This window comes from Periplaneta americana, chromosome 11, assembly GCF_040183065.1.
Source record: "Periplaneta americana isolate PAMFEO1 chromosome 11, P.americana_PAMFEO1_priV1, whole genome shotgun sequence".
NCBI classification, from domain to species: Eukaryota; Metazoa; Arthropoda; class Insecta; order Blattodea; family Blattidae; genus Periplaneta; species Periplaneta americana.
Genome location: NC_091127.1, coordinates 8,864,867 through 8,880,833, shown reverse-complemented (window position 1 = coordinate 8,880,833; position 15,967 = coordinate 8,864,867). Strand labels below are relative to the sequence as shown.

The 15,967-nt window shown below is 35.7% G+C and overlaps 1 protein-coding gene across 3 annotated transcripts in view; it reads left to right on the top strand.

The window, feature by feature from the left end:
* Miro (mitochondrial Rho GTPase) overlaps nucleotides 1-15,967 on the top strand; it is a 53,625-nt gene that overhangs the window by 14,726 nt on the left and 22,932 nt on the right. For all 3 annotated transcript variants that reach the window (XM_069838921.1, XM_069838919.1, XM_069838920.1), the window contains exons 2-11: nucleotides 1,134-1,330; nucleotides 1,672-1,880; nucleotides 2,263-2,313; nucleotides 4,447-4,548; nucleotides 4,867-4,908; nucleotides 5,484-5,649; nucleotides 8,071-8,191; nucleotides 9,615-9,807; nucleotides 10,718-10,853; nucleotides 15,549-15,679. In XM_069838921.1, coding sequence (XP_069695022.1) covers nucleotides 1,135-1,330; nucleotides 1,672-1,880; nucleotides 2,263-2,313; nucleotides 4,447-4,548; nucleotides 4,867-4,908; nucleotides 5,484-5,649; nucleotides 8,071-8,191; nucleotides 9,615-9,807; nucleotides 10,718-10,853; nucleotides 15,549-15,679 — 1,347 coding nt within the window. In that variant the 5' untranslated portion in view covers nucleotide 1,134. The remainder of the gene's footprint in view (nucleotides 1-1,133; nucleotides 1,331-1,671; nucleotides 1,881-2,262; nucleotides 2,314-4,446; nucleotides 4,549-4,866; nucleotides 4,909-5,483; nucleotides 5,650-8,070; nucleotides 8,192-9,614; nucleotides 9,808-10,717; nucleotides 10,854-15,548; nucleotides 15,680-15,967) is intronic.

Sequence of the window (15,967 nt, the reverse complement as noted above, 5' to 3'; positions counted from 1 at the left end):
CGGTCTGGACCCTTCAAAGGATGTGGCGCCACGGATTATTATTATTACTTACTTTACTGGCTTTTAAGGAACCCAGAGGTTCATTGCCGCCCTCACATAAGCCTGCCATTGGTCCCTATCCTGAGCAAGATCAATCCAGTCTCTATCATCATATCCCACCTCCCTCAAATCCATTTTAATATTATCCTCCCATCTACGTCTCAGCCTCCCCAAAGGTCTTTTTCCCTTCGGCCTCCCAACTAACATTCTATATGCATTTCTGGATTCGCCCATACATGTTACATGCCCTGCCCATCTCAAACGTCTCGATTTAATGTTCCTAATTATGTCAGGTGAAGAATACAATGCGTGCAGTTCTGCATTGTGTAACTTTCTCCTTTCTCCTGTAACTTCATCCCTCTTAGCCCCAAACACCTTATTCTCAAACACCCTTAACCTATGTTCCTCTCTCAAAGTGAGAGTCCAAGTTTCACAACCATAAAGAACAACCAGTAACATAACTATTATTTATTAATAAAATTGGTAACTGGTACAAAGTTACACTGACCAGTACAGAGTTACCCCAAATGACTGCAGTTGTACAATTAAATCCTGAACACCCATGCTACAGCTACAATACTCTGGTACTTCTAACTCAATAAGCCAGTCAGCAGAGGTCTGCAGTATTGAGGCCAGTATAATATATACAGTGTCTGTTATTAAAATGACCAAGAGAAAAAAAAGTAAGCAGAGCTTCAAGCTACAGATGGAGACTGAGTTTGATGGCGATCGTTCCAAGAGGAATAATTTGTGATGGACAAAGACGGTGCTTGGTAGTAAGTTTCTCTACCATTGCTCCATTAATCATCATGTTTTCTATGTAGATTGCCTCCCGTAGTGTACTAAGGGCAATGCTACACAGGGAAAAAATATTTGTTAGGCATGTCATTCCTAGAAGAGGATGGTTGGAGGGTGAATAATGCAAAGTCAAGTACCTATCACTGAATAAATAATATATGTTCTTGTAATTTATAAATTAAAAACACAATTGCAGTAAACTCATTTTTAGCAGATATTTACGAGTATGTCTCAGTTTTGTTAGCTTGTAAACTGTCTGTGGATTTAATACGTGATGTCTATTTTTTTAATGGCAGAATGGTGTTTCGTGTGGGTGTTCGCCGAAATGTGCGGATTCTGCTTGTTGGAGAGAGGGGAGTGGGCAAGACGTCTCTTATTATGTCACTAGTAAGTGAGGAGTTTCCGGAAGATGTACCAGCAAGAGCAGAAATGATAACAATTCCAGCTGATGTCACTCCTGAACAAGTACCCACAAATATTGTGGATTACTCAGGTAATGAGGAGTTTATTGCATTCCCTGCAAAATTCTGCACTGAAACATACCTTAATTCCATATTTCATAATTTGAAGAAAGTGTAATTTGATTCTAGGCGACTCAATTAAGTTCATTTTCGTCAAGCAACAAAAACAACAAACCTGATATTTGTTTCAGAATACTGAAGTCATTGACGATAGCATGTTTCATTATTGGCTAGTTTCCTTGTTCATTGATATACAGAAAATGTATCCTTCAGTGCTCTGGGTCTAGCACTTGTAATCCATTCTTGCACTGTATTACTCCTGCCCTCTATCCCCCTACAAATGAACTAATTTCAACTTTTGTCTCATTTCCAGCTGTGGAACAAACAAATGAAATGCTCACGGTTGAAGTCCAGCGTGCTCATGTAGTGTGTATTGTGTATTCTGTAGAGGACGAAGACAGTTTAGACAAAGTGACTACATACTGGCTACCATTTTTAAGAGATGCATCCTCACCAGAACCTCACCGCCCAGTTGTCTTAGTTGGAAATAAAGTGGACCTTGTTGATATGTCAACAAGTGATGTAAGATACTGATTAGACTTTTTCGATTTGTAATACCTTAGCAGTTAGGAACTTGAAATCCAGACGTTTGAGATGGGCAGGGCATGTAGCACGTATGGGCGAATCCAGAAATGCATATAGAGTGTTAGTTGGGAGACCGGAGGGAAAAAGACCTTTAGGGAGGCCGAGACGTAGATGGGAGGATAATATTAAAATGGATTTGAGGGAGGTGGGGTATGATGATAGAGACTGGCTTAATCTTGCACAGGATAGGGACCGATGGCGGGCTTATGTGAGGGCGGCAATGAACCTTCGGGTTCCTTAAAAGCCATTTGTAAGTAAGTAAATACCTTAGCAGTAATGGATCAGTTTTGTCATTTGGATTTTTATTCTTTTGTTACAGTCTGTGCTCAGCATAATGGAAGAGTTTCCAGAGATTGAAAGTTGGGTAGAGGTAAAATATATTTCTTAATTGCATTATTTTGGTACTGCTGTGTGATGGAGAAAGTTTGGGTTTAGTCAAACATTGTTGCAAAAGAATCGAGTCAACCAAAATGAAGACATTTGCTCAGAGTTGCAAGGGCATAGTTTATTTGACATGCGGGACATATGTAGACAACTCATAAGCGTTATTGAGAGTGAAACAAAGCTGTATCTCATTTTAAAAATCTTTAGAAAAAATTACTCTAGTTTTCATCGAATTTTATTTCAAAATGTCTCATATGTTTTCTGTGCTAGGATTATGGTTGATTTGCATTTTTTCCCTCACACACACACACATTTTATATATATATGTTAGTGTAGTGGGTTTTAATCAATTAATCGATCAATTTCTGTTGTAAGATTAATCGATCAAAAATATTTAATCGAATAATCGAGTTGATTAAAATTAATCGGTTTAGTTGATATTAATTATTATTTTGTTAATACAAACTCATACTAAAAATTCCGACAATAGCTATTTTTCTCTCGGAAATTGCTTACTTAAAAGCACAATAGTACTGTTATTTTCTAACTGCAAAGCAGGTAGGGTAGGGAAAATCTTTGCACAAACACTTCAGAAAGAGATGGAGATATGAGGACAGTGACCTAGTCTACATCTATTGAAACTCAATGTGAAACCCTTATTAAGTTTTATGGTTTTCCAAGAAAACTTCCACCTTGTTGTCAGCTCCTCTTCCTAGCATATGAAATACATACTTTCCTGGGATTCGTCCCCCTCAAACCTTATAAAATAGTCATGTCTACACTGTGTGCAAGTGAGAGCGTAACTACCTTCTTCTCTTTCTAAAATCTGGTAATTCGATTACAATAAGGGGCCAGTCTTCTGTTTCGACCACTGTACTTTTGCAGTTGCAGTTTGTGTACTGAGTTTGTATATGAAAGTTGGGTGTTTAGTTTGATAAAAAAAAATCAGTTTTTCTGTGATTGGTGAAAAGTTTTTTTTATTATTTTTTTTTTATATCCAATGCCACCAGGTTGTCTTTTCGACATTTCTGGTCTTCTCTCCTGGCTGTGGCTTAGTTGTAACCCACTTCTGAGGTTGGGGTGCCTGGAAGGCGGAGTTACATTACCCCGATGATGTGATAGGATGATTATGATAATGTGGTGCCAGGAGAGGTCTTAAATCTAAACTTAACCTAAATTCCAGACCATGGACGAACACAGGAATAATCCCCTTTAAGTAAAATTTCTGTGTTCTAACCGGGAATCGAACCCGGGACCTCATGAACTATAGCCAGAAGCTCTGACCACTAGACCATGAGGCTGGTCAGAATAGAATAGCAAACTTTCGAATAATAAAATTAAGTTGATTATTACTTATTCACAGTTTTGAGATTTACGTTTAAAACTAACAGCATAACTTTTCTCTGAGGCAGTGAATTATATTTCCCTTTGAAAATACGTTTGTACATGACAAGTACGGTACAAATCTAAATATGGATATATTTCCATTAGGTAAAAAGTGCTTTCATTAACTGTATCCTCTCGAAACAGTTGTTGGTATGTCAATAAATAAAAGAATCGAATATATTACTAATTTCAAAACAGATAAAAATAATATTTAAGGTAAACGTGAAAAGTGTAAACTCCATTACATCATATGAGAATTTGAGAGGTAAACTCGGTGAAACGTTTGGATTTAAATTGAACGATTGTGGAGAAGTGCTTGACAGAAAAAAAAAGTTTTTTTCGAGTTTAGTGATGTAGGAAACATTGTTACTAAATGTAGAGCGGCACTTAATTTGAAGCATGTGAATGCACTCACATGTTTAAAATCATGGATGAAGCAGTATTAACTAGGTGAGTCTTCATACTTTTTGTTATTTATGTTTGTCTCAAAAATTCCCGGAGAAATTGACACAAATTATATGCCTCATAATAAATATGTTAGTAATTAAAATACACACATGCGCACGCACACAAACACACACATACACACACACACACACTACCTTTTCAGACATCAGTAATGGAATTAGAGAAGTCCATTAAACTATTATGTTCATTCTTTCTTTATTTTTTTCTTCATTCACCTCCCTTGTAGAAGATTATAATTGGCATGATTTATACTTCTTTGTTGCAGTGTTCAGCAAGAACCCTGAAGAATATTTCAGAGATGTTTTATTACGCTCAGAAGGCTGTGTTACATCCGACAGCTCCGTTGTATGTCATGGATCAGCAGGATGTAAGTGTTCTATTACGGAAAAGAAATCGAGTTTAGTTTGTGGAAACAGATATGAGAAGATAACAGGGATATCTTTAAGCAACTTTATCAAAATTGCATTATTCTGTCACGTGGAAAATAATGGTAGAGTAACATTTTCCAAACTCCTGCTATATGACTGCTTATACAGTAGTGTGAACAATTCCATTTCTAAGCCAAAAGCATCAGACTTACAATGAACTTGTAGTTCCTGTTTATCCACATTATTGTAATTATTTAAATGATATCAGTTCTTTGTATGTTCCTTGAAATAAATACATACAATGCTTTCTTTTTCAGTTGACAGAAGCTTGTCAGAAGGCTCTAATTAGGATTTTTAAGGTAAGAGTTCAAGCTTATTCTAGAGGTTCATGACAGAAACATCATTTTCAGACATTCTAGTTTCGAAAGAGAGAAAGATATTTTGTGTACTCCCTATCTATAGTCCCGTCGCTCTAATTTCCAGCAACCAATCACGTTGCAGGTCGGCTACATTTAAACGTGTGCATCTTGTGATTTGCTGTTGAAGACGTTATTCATTTTTTAAGGCTCGATAAATACTTAATATAATCGCCCGCCATTTTGGCTCTTTCGTTGGCGTTCGCAGAAAGCACACGAAGATGTTATTTGCCGCTCAATTATTTGCTGAATTACAGTGAGTTTGATTTATTATCATATGAGCTATGACATGATACTGTTTAACGGTGTGGCAAATAGATTTCTCTTATGGTAGCTCGGCAACGAAAGAACAAAAATGGCGAACGATACTACCTACCTAGAGTTTATAGAGCCTTCACTTCCTAAGACGTAAGCAAAGAGGAGGAGTCATGCCGGGAATAACAGCATCGCTACTATAACATAATACATTTACTGTTTATCATGAACCTGAATTTGCTTCACCACTTTTTTCCTTTTAGATATGTGATGTAGACAATGATGGGCTTTTGAACGACATTGAGTTAAACAATTTCCAGCGTCGATGTTTTGATGCTCCATTACAGCCTAAAGTTTTGGATGAAGTGAAGGCAGTTCTTCGTAAGAACATTTCAGATGGAGTAGTCGGAGATTCGATCACATTAAGAGGTAATAATAATCGATATATTTCAGTCACTTTGAAGGTTTGCATGTCATTATTATTTATCATATTCATTGAGGTAAAGAGTCCACACCTGTGGAGTAATAGTCAGCGCGTCTGGCTGCGAAACCAGGTGGCCCGGGTTCGAATCCCAGTCGGGGCAAGTTACCTGGTTGAGGTTTTTTCCGGGGTTTTCCCTCAACCCAATACGAGCAAATGCTGGGTAACTTTCGGTTCTGGACCCTGGACTCATTTCACCGGCATTATCACCTTCATTTCATTCAGACGCTAAATAACCTAGATGTTGATACAGCGTCTTAAAATAACCCAATAAAATAAAAATTGAGGTAAAGAAGTCAATGTTCTAGCTGGACTATCATAAATTCATCATCATCATACTTTTCCATTTTAGGTCTCGTGGCCTGTTACAGTGTCAAATTAGTCTTTTATATAATTTATTTAAAATGATACGAACCTATACACTTTATCTTCAATACCGTACTAAAAAACTTATGGAGTGTCTAAATGTTATGTATATGTGAAATATATATATATAAAGAGTATGAATATATGAGTATACAACCGACAATTTTTTATAGATGAGTCCTCACAGTCATTGAATTGTCAACCTATGTGTCATTAGGTCCGAGTTTCATGAGTGAAAGCCTGGCTAGGAGAAATGAAGTGTATTTGTTGTAAGGACGATAAGATAACCTGTCCCTGATTAGGAGCACTCTAAGAAAAATTCACTGTCATTTCTCTTCCACATCAAAATAAAATTAAACATTGCCAGGTATGAAATCAATCTTGAGAATATTTATTGATTTTTCATAAGGAAAGAAGAAAAAAGTTACCGGAAAGTTAGATAAAATTTCTTTATTGTGCTATATTTTGATTATTATTATGTGGGAAGTCCTCTGATATACAATAATATTTTTAATATAAGAAGTTGAAGAGGATCAAATGGTCTGAGCAGAACGAATAGAAGGAATAGTGTACGCACTCAGCGAGTTTACACGGGTCCGCTGCAATGCGGCGCTTCTATCGCGAAACTCCTGACTTGGAGGAAGTTCACAGTTCTTGTTACGCTAAACGTAGTCCTTTTTAAAAGCAAATTTCTACCATTTAACCCGCCTATTCGTAACTTTAGGAATACCTGCATTGTCCCTTATTCATAATTAATAGCCTTCTCTCAGTTAATAATATTATGAACGTTCGTAACAGAAAATACAATGGAATCTGAAACGCTATGAAAGTGGTAAGTTCAGTATTTAACAAGTTGCGAATTCAGGGACAGAAAACTCTACAAAATGTTAAATAAAACCAGAGTTGAAAGATATTTTACGTGCTTATAAATTAATTAAATTACTCACCAGATGAATGATTAGTTGCCTGCTACCTTCGAGATTTTGCGAGATGACTTGGCGGATTTACGAGCTTGTAATTCTCTTCGGATTTCCTTTGTCCTGAAGAAGAATCGGCACTTTAAGTAGTGGTAAATCAATTTAGGAATAATATCCATGATGTGTTCTCTGCAACAACCTGCTCCCGAAGACTGGATCGTAAGAGCGTCAATAGTGTCAAGACAGTCGTAGAAGATGTCACCCCACATTGCACTCGCTGAGCTTATCTTTTCTTTAATTTTCATTTCTGTTTGAAGAAGTGCGTCGTACACAGCTTGGGAGGGATGGGTTAAAAAACTGACGTTCCTACCAGATCCGTAGTCCTTGATTTGGGTGAGAGCTGCACAATGTTTAGACACATTACTTTTCTGTCGAAGGGAATGGACACAGAGGGTACACGCAATAAACTTAAGAGGAATGATTTACGACATAACCTGCCACATGATACACTAAAAATCTGTCAATCAACACGGCAGGAGTGGTATTTACCAACTCGGGCACAGCACTTTCCCAGCCTTGACCATGCATTTCTTCACAAAGAACAATTTTTTTCTTTTATGCAAGTTCCTACAGACTACTTAACTGCCTTGTTACGTAATAATGTCTTTTGTCACTATTTCTACCGTATCCCGATCTACAACCCGGAGCAAAACAGTATGGCATTTTTGCAATTATTTTGTAAACCACCACACAATATTCTTTTGTCACTGGTTAATTCAAAGCACAACAAATTGAAGACTTCTACACAAACCCAAACAACAATGCATACTAACAACCCCTAACAACTTTCACCATTAAACGCGCGAGAAATTGTATTTTCGAGGTGTCTGACCTCAGACAAACAATGGACTTTATTGATCGAAGCGCCACTAGTTCTCAGGTCCACCACCGACCATGAGAGAACATAGGAGTGCGTACACTATTCCTTCTATTCGTCCTGGTCTGAGTAATAAGGTTATGATTCTGCTAGCAGAAACAGTGGAAATAATAATGATGTTTTATTAATCGTATTATTATTTTTTTCAGGATTTTTGTTTCTTCATTGTCTCTTTATCCAGCGAGGGCGCAACGAAACAACTTGGGCGGTTTTAAGAAAATTTGGATATACAGACAACCTTGAGATATCAAAAGATTTTCTGCGACCTCCGTGAGTATGCACTTCACATGTATCTTAACTAGTGTGTGGTAGAAACTTAGAACATAGAAAATTACAAATAATATATAAACTTTGAAAACTCATTTTCACTTTTTCTGGTCTGATTGTAAAACCTGTTATTTCTTAATAGGTAAAGGTACAGCCATAAGTAATAGTTGTAATTAATTGATTACCTTTGGACTCTGTCTGGTAGACCCTGTCTCAAAAGAAATATCTTTTTCATATTCCCTTATGTTTGCATAAGTAATTCAGCACCATGATTTCATAACTTTGACTCTCAGGTATAGCAGACTTGGAAGAAAACTCCTGTCAAGCATAACTTACAACATACAATTTATAAATGCAGTTACGTATCTTCTTTTAAAGAGTATTAAAAAAATTAGTATAGTCCGGGTCAGCTTACTTCATACCCTAAGGGTGAAACCTAACCATTTTTCCCCCATTACTACATATGCTAGTGGATTGTGGTGATTTTCTAGTTCACAGGTTGAATTTTCTTTTGCCAACTTATTTTCGAATTTCGATACTGGCAAATACTACAAATGGTAGTGATTTTGTAACTAGTATGTTGGCAGCTGAGACAAATATCAACAATATTTGTCGGTACTGGAGTTCCATAAAATTGAAATTATACTAGATTTCTGAACCTGTTACTGGAAGCTAGTGAAATTTGAACATACTAATAATTAATTAATATCAGTATTAATATTAATACATAATAGTTATTTTATGTGTTGCGTTGTGGTTATAATTCAAGACTATAGTCAGGTAAGTTTTCGGAGTTAGTACTAATAATTTCATGTGGTCAAACAAAATACATTTTTAGGTTAAGTTTCGTGAGTCAATTGTTTAGTCAAACCAATGAATTTCGTAATGCCAGACAAAATACTTGACATGTTGATCCCTTTTTCGTATAGTTTGCCTACGAAAACATGTTACAATTGATTGAATTTTTTAGAATAATCATCCAACATAAGTACGGTAAGTAAATGAGTCATTTAGTACGAAGGATCGTGTGATATATGGTAACAGTTGGCAACACTGACAAGACGCTGATATTTGCTGTTTGGGAACTGTTCTTATGTGATCCTCACTATATTTAAGTACAAAGTAAATGGTTTGATTTATGTGTTGTTTTGAAAGACAGTTCAAGAAAATTAACTATCATTTGTAATATGATTGAATGACAAAGAACTGAATTGTGAAATGTATAAAACATGCAGTGCGAAGGTACAGGGCATCTTCGTGATAGATTTTTATAAAAAATGTTCTTCAGATTTGAGGGACGGGGGAGGGGGAGAGAGAGAGAGAGTGTGTGTGTGCGTGCATGCGTTTTTTTCCTTGTTTTTTGTTTTTTAAGGCTTAGGCTAGATTTCGTTGAAATCCTATAGAATAATAATTTCTGCTTATTCAGGATTCGCATCCCTGCTGGCTGTACTTCTGAACTCTCACATAAAGGTCAACAGTTCCTATCAACATTGTTTGAACGCTATGATAAGGATAGAGATGGTGCTCTTTCGCCAGCTGAAGTAAATAATATGTTCTCTATATGTCCTGCACCACTGTGGGGCCCTGATGTTCGTCGAACTGTACCTACAAATTCCAAGGTAATCCACAGCTTACATTAAGGTCTGTAATAAGCTAGAGATCCGAAGCTGTATCTCTGTTGACCTTTAAGGGGGGGTACATCGAGCTTAACTGGTCCAAAAAAATTGATTTTGTTTTTGTTTTGTCCCAGATCTGTGGTATAGAATTTGCCCTTTTTGTCTGTGAAAGAATTTTCTAAATATCTCCATTAGTTTCCGAGTTATAGCATAAAAATATGCACCAGGAGAGTACTAGACAGCCACTGCCTGTTGGTATGTTTGTTGCTCGTTCTCCAAAACTTAACATTTTCGAACCACTTCCCTCATAAGTCATAACTGAAAAACTCTCTGATGGCATGTAGCAAAAGTGAATGAAGGAAAATGAACTAGAAGCAGAGAAACAACTTTGTCACCTTTCTTTTGGGAAGTTAAGGGATTTCATAATTTATTCCCCATAATATGTATGTATGAGTGAACCTGTCACTTAGCAATACCCAGAGAACTGTAGTGTGATCAGTCAAGTTTAAATATGTTTGGCACATCTTTATTGTACATCAGTCCATGTGGAGTTGATGGATAGCCATCAGTACTCATCACTTGCTAGAGTTAATCACGTATCCGTTGGCTGCCAATGATGCAAGATGTCACAAGCTCACAGTTTCTCCTTATAGAATTGTCTATGCATGGTAAAAAAATTGCGAGAGAAGATAGAACTTCTGTTAATAACAGTGAGTCTCTTATTTTCTATCAAATGGAAAATACCACAATCGTCAGAAATAAGCCACGGATAAGGTTGACTTCAGTTTGTCCTTACTGCAGTTATCAATCCATTTTGAAGACTAGTGCTGTTCTTCTGACAGTGTTAGTATGATGAAAGTACTTGTTTTTTTTTTTATTTTTATGTATAGTGCCTATAAAATTATTTTTACAGGGCTGGATTACAATGCAAGGTTTCATGTCACAATGGGCTCTTGTCACGTTGCTAGACCTGCCAAAAGCCTTGGAATACCTGGCCTATTTAGGGTATCCTATTTCTGAGACTGAAAATCAACTATCAGCAATACAAGGTGAGTTTTCTGGTAAGATCACTGCTTCATTTTGTTCTGTTAACTAAGAAAACAATATACAAATCTGGTTTTCAGGTAGTAGCTCCCTGTAAAGCAGGTTTGAATAATTTCAAGGAAAAATTGTTCCGGGCCGGGTATCGCTCCCGGGACCCTTCGCTTAGCACGCAAACGCTCTGCTGACTGAGCTACTCCAGGAACTATACACGACACCGTCACAATTTTTCCTTTGTATCCACACGACTGAAATGAGCTGACAAGACGCCAGAACTCAACTATGAGTGCACACAAATATTGTGTGACTTAAATTGTGACTTTCTGTTAACGTACCTCCAGTAATGAATGTATTATACAAATCTGGCTTTCAGGTAGTAGCTCCCTGTAAAGCAGGTTTGAATAATTTCAATTCCTGGGGTAGCTCAGTCGGTAGAGCGTTCACACGCTAAGCAAAGGGTCCCGGGATTGATCCCAGCCCTGGAACAATTTTTCCTTGAAATTATTCTAACAAAACAGTGTTTAGTGTTAAATGTTAAACATATTATATTTTTTAATCTTGATTTGCAGTAGTGTAGTTGTTTTTAGTAGTTTAGTGGTTACATACGAGAGTTATTTCATAAGTCGAAATAATCGAAAATGTTGTTGTTTGTTGTTTTATAATGCCAGGCGTTTGACAATAAAGCCATTTGACCTCTTGCACTCCAATATTTTTCAAAGATATTATCATGACTAGCCACTGAAGCACAGATTTTGAGGTGTTCCGAATCCATTTCTTGATAATCGAAAATGTGGTTAGTTCAGTATATATTACATTACATAAATTAGGTCAGATGCAACAGTGTTCATGAGTAAGATAGTTATATATAATAGAAGTAATATAATACAGTTATATGAACACTTTTTAATGATTGAATAAAATTAATAAAATTGGTTAACAACCATGTTTCGGAGGTATGCTCCTCCATCTTCAGTGGTAGTACCACGACGCTGGTACAGATGTTCGACCGTGTAACGTAGCTTAAGGAAGCATACTTCCGAAACATGTATGGTTTTTAACCGATTTTATTAATTTTATTCAAACATTAAAAAGTGTTCATATAACTGTATTATATTACTTCTATTATATATAACTATATTCAGTATATACGTTTGAAAATCTATTGTACACTGTATGGAATGTCATTGCCAGATTGTGTCTGTATACATTGGTAGCTAGTTTAGAGCACATGCAAAAGCAAGTATGCTAGAGGTTGTGCTCCAAGATGGATGTAAGTAAAGTTGAACAGCGGTCATAGTGAAAATTACAATTCTTTAGTCCACACCTGTGGAGTAATGGTCAGCGCGTCTGGCTGCGAAACCAGGTGGCCCGGGTTCGAATCCCGGTCGGGGCAAGTTACCTGGTTGAGGTTTTTTCCGGGGTTTTCCCTCAACCCAATACGAGCAAATGCTGGGTAACTTTCGATGTTGGACCCCGGACTCATTTCACCGGCATTATCACCTTCATATCATTCAGATGCTAAATAACCTAGATGTTGATACAGCGTCGTAAAATAACCCAATAAAAAAAAACAATTCTTCATGGCAGAAATGCTCTTCAGTGTCATTCTGAGCTACGATCCGCACTGTCAGCGGCCAATACTACCGATCATTCCTGATGTACCATCTGCGTCATACAATTCGAAGGACACATCCAGCACTGCTGGACAATGTCATAATCCTTCATTATAACGCAACAGCCCACATTATAGCTCCTATCAGGACCTTTTGCAGCAGGGAGATCTTGGAACATCCTCCCTACTCGCCTGATCTCAGTCCATGCAACTTTGATCTCATTTCGCAATTGAAGAAGCCGCTGCATGGGAAGCAAGGATGACATTTTAACAGCATTACATATAGAGGTGGTGCATATAGACGAATTGCACACAGCCTATGGTATTCATTGCTGCATCATCTTTGGCAAAGATATGTGGAAGCCTTGTAGCATTATTTTGAAGAGTGTTAGCTGTGAGTAATGTACTTTGTTTCCTTTTGTGCATAATAAAACAATTTACAATTCATTTTTATATTTCAATATGCCTGGTGAATTATTAAATAAGTATATAATAAATTTTCAATCTTAAGACATATCAACTTGCAAATATTTATTTGCTATTTAATAAAATATATGAACGTTTTCGCCATTCGGGGCATCTTCAGATATAACAAAAAACATATAATCTGGACCTATAATAGTAAATTATGCAAATAACAAAGAATAAAGAACAATGTATGTATGTATGCACTGCATGAGATTCATGAGCTTTATGTAAAATGTGAAATAATACAGGATAATTGTTGATATAATCTTTGGATTTGAAATTGAATTGGACGGATATTTTATACATATAGCTCATGTTACAAATAAAATATACAATTATGATTAAATTTGTCAATAATGTTAAAATTTTTAAATTTATAATGATGATTGATAAATATCTCAACAAATCTGATTACACGTAACAGCAATCTTCAACATAAAACAACATTAGTTCATTAGCGAACGTTTTCCAGTAAGTAGTCTTATAATAATAATTATCTGCGTCTCTATATAATAACTCGTATATATTTTTGCACTTATTATCATTTCTCCATCTCAATTTTCAGATGAAACACACACATAACACACGAACATCAGCTACGCAAACTATCTTATATCCTACGACAATCCTCAGCTAATGATTACTCTTAAAATATCTTTTTTATCAATCATCATTATAAATTTTAAAATTTTAACATTATTGACAAATTTTAATCATAATTGCATATTTATTTGTAACATGAGCTATATGTATAAAATATCCGTCCAATTCAATTTCAAAATCCAAAGATTATATCAATAATTATCCTGTATTATGTCATATTTTACATAAAGCTCATGAATCTCATGTATTGCATACATACATTGTTCTTTATTCTTTGTTATTTGCATAATTTACTATTATAGGTCCAGATTATATGTTTTTTGTTATATCTGAAGATGCCCCAAATGGCGAAAACGTTCGTATATTTTATTAAATAGCAAATAAATATTTGCAAGTTGATATTTCTTAAGATTGAAAATTTATTATATACTTATTTAATAATAATAAAACAATGATTTCTATTTACGCATCTTTCAGTTTCCCTTACCCATTGCCTCCTGTGCCCGGACCCAATTTGGTACTAGCATTGCGAAGCACATTCCAGTAACCTTCAGTCGCATATAGTGAATTTCTGTTCCTGCAACTTTATTGGCTGATATAATATAGTTGCCATTACTTATGAAATGACCCTCGTATATTGTCATTATTTTGTTTTGACACTATTAACTGTCTTGTCTTTCACTTACATAAGATGACACAGGTTTAAACTCAGCTAGGAATGATGGGTTTTTATGTGGTAAAAAAGAATTCAATAAGACTCTTGCACAAAATTATTGTTTGTAATAGGTGCCTATATGGTGGCTGGGTAGCTCAGTTGGTAGAGCAGCTGGCTACGGACTGGAAGGTCCGGGGTTCGATCCCAGGTGGTGACAGGATTTTTTTCTCGTTGCCAAACTTTCAGGATGGCCTCAAGGTTCACTCAGCCTCCTATAAAATTGAGTACCGGGTCTTTCCCGGGGGTAAAAAGTGGTCAGAGCATGGTGCCGACCACACCACCTCATTCTAGTGCTGAGGTCATGGAAAGCATGGGGCTCTACTTCCATGCCCCCCAAGTGACTTCGTGGCATGTTGCGGAGATACCTATAGGTGCCTATATACATGAATTAAAATGAATACAAAATACCATGTCCAAGAGTTCCATTATTCTGTTTTCAACTCTTGGGAATATGCCAATTGAAAATTTCACTAATCCACAATCGTCATGTATGTTGTGGCTTTCATGTTGTATGTGTGTGTTCAAAAGTATTGGAAAGCACGGCTGCTAATGGCTTCATTGCCAAATGCAAGGCACTAGACAACAACAACAACAATCTTCATGTGTAACAGTTTCCTTTACTTTCATTTTTTCAGTGTATCAAATTCTGTCTGCTACAGACGTGGACAAATTATTAGCAAAATTGAAGATTTTATTATATATTTTTACAAAATATGATTCTTCAATTTAGACTACAGTTGACATTTTTGTATATTTCGAAATTATTAGCAAAATTGAACATTTTTATTGTATACTTTTCAAAATTTAACTCCTCAATTTGGACTACATTTGATATTTTTGCATATTTACAAATTATTAGCAAACCTGAAGGTTTTTATTTTATATTTTTACAAAATTCGATTCTTCAATTTGGAATACAGTTGACATTTTGGATATTTCCAAATTATTAGCAAAACTGAAGATTTTTGTTTTATATTTTTACAAAATTTGACTCTTCAATGCAGTTGACATGTTTGCTAATTTATAAATTATTAGCAAAATTGAAGATTTTTATTATATATTTTTACAAAACTTGACTCTTCAATTTAAACTACAGTTGACATTTTTGCATATTTCTGTCTACTGTAATGATGGAAATATCCAAAATTGTCAACTGTAGTCTAAATTGAAAAGTCAAATTTTGTAAACAGAATTAGAATAAAAATCGTCAATTTTGTTAATAATTTGTCCATGTCTGTATTTGTCCTCTTACCATAGGATGATGAATTGTGAAAATTGTTTAATATATATGTTTTCTGCATACAGTGACCAGGGAGAAAATACTGGATCTGGCAAAAAAGCAAACTAGTCGGAATGTTTACCAATGCCATGTCATAGGCCCTCGGGGATCAGGAAAGTCTATGTTTTGCCGTAGCTTCATAGGAGATAACTTAGAGGTAAGATGTGTTACTGAACTGTAATTCTAATCGTCATTGCATTGTAGTCTCTCAGTCGTTATGCCTATTCCATGAAAGTATGAAATAATCATTTACGACTTTAAAATATAAGGTAAATACTTGGAAGATATGTTCTTTTGTTTTTTGTGTCGCAGAGCAACATGAAAGTTGTGCATATCATTAATAAAATTTAAACAAGTAGCACAGTGGGGAGACAACTGATTTGGTTTGCACCATTATTATTATTATTATTATTATTATTATTATTATTATTATTATTATTATTAT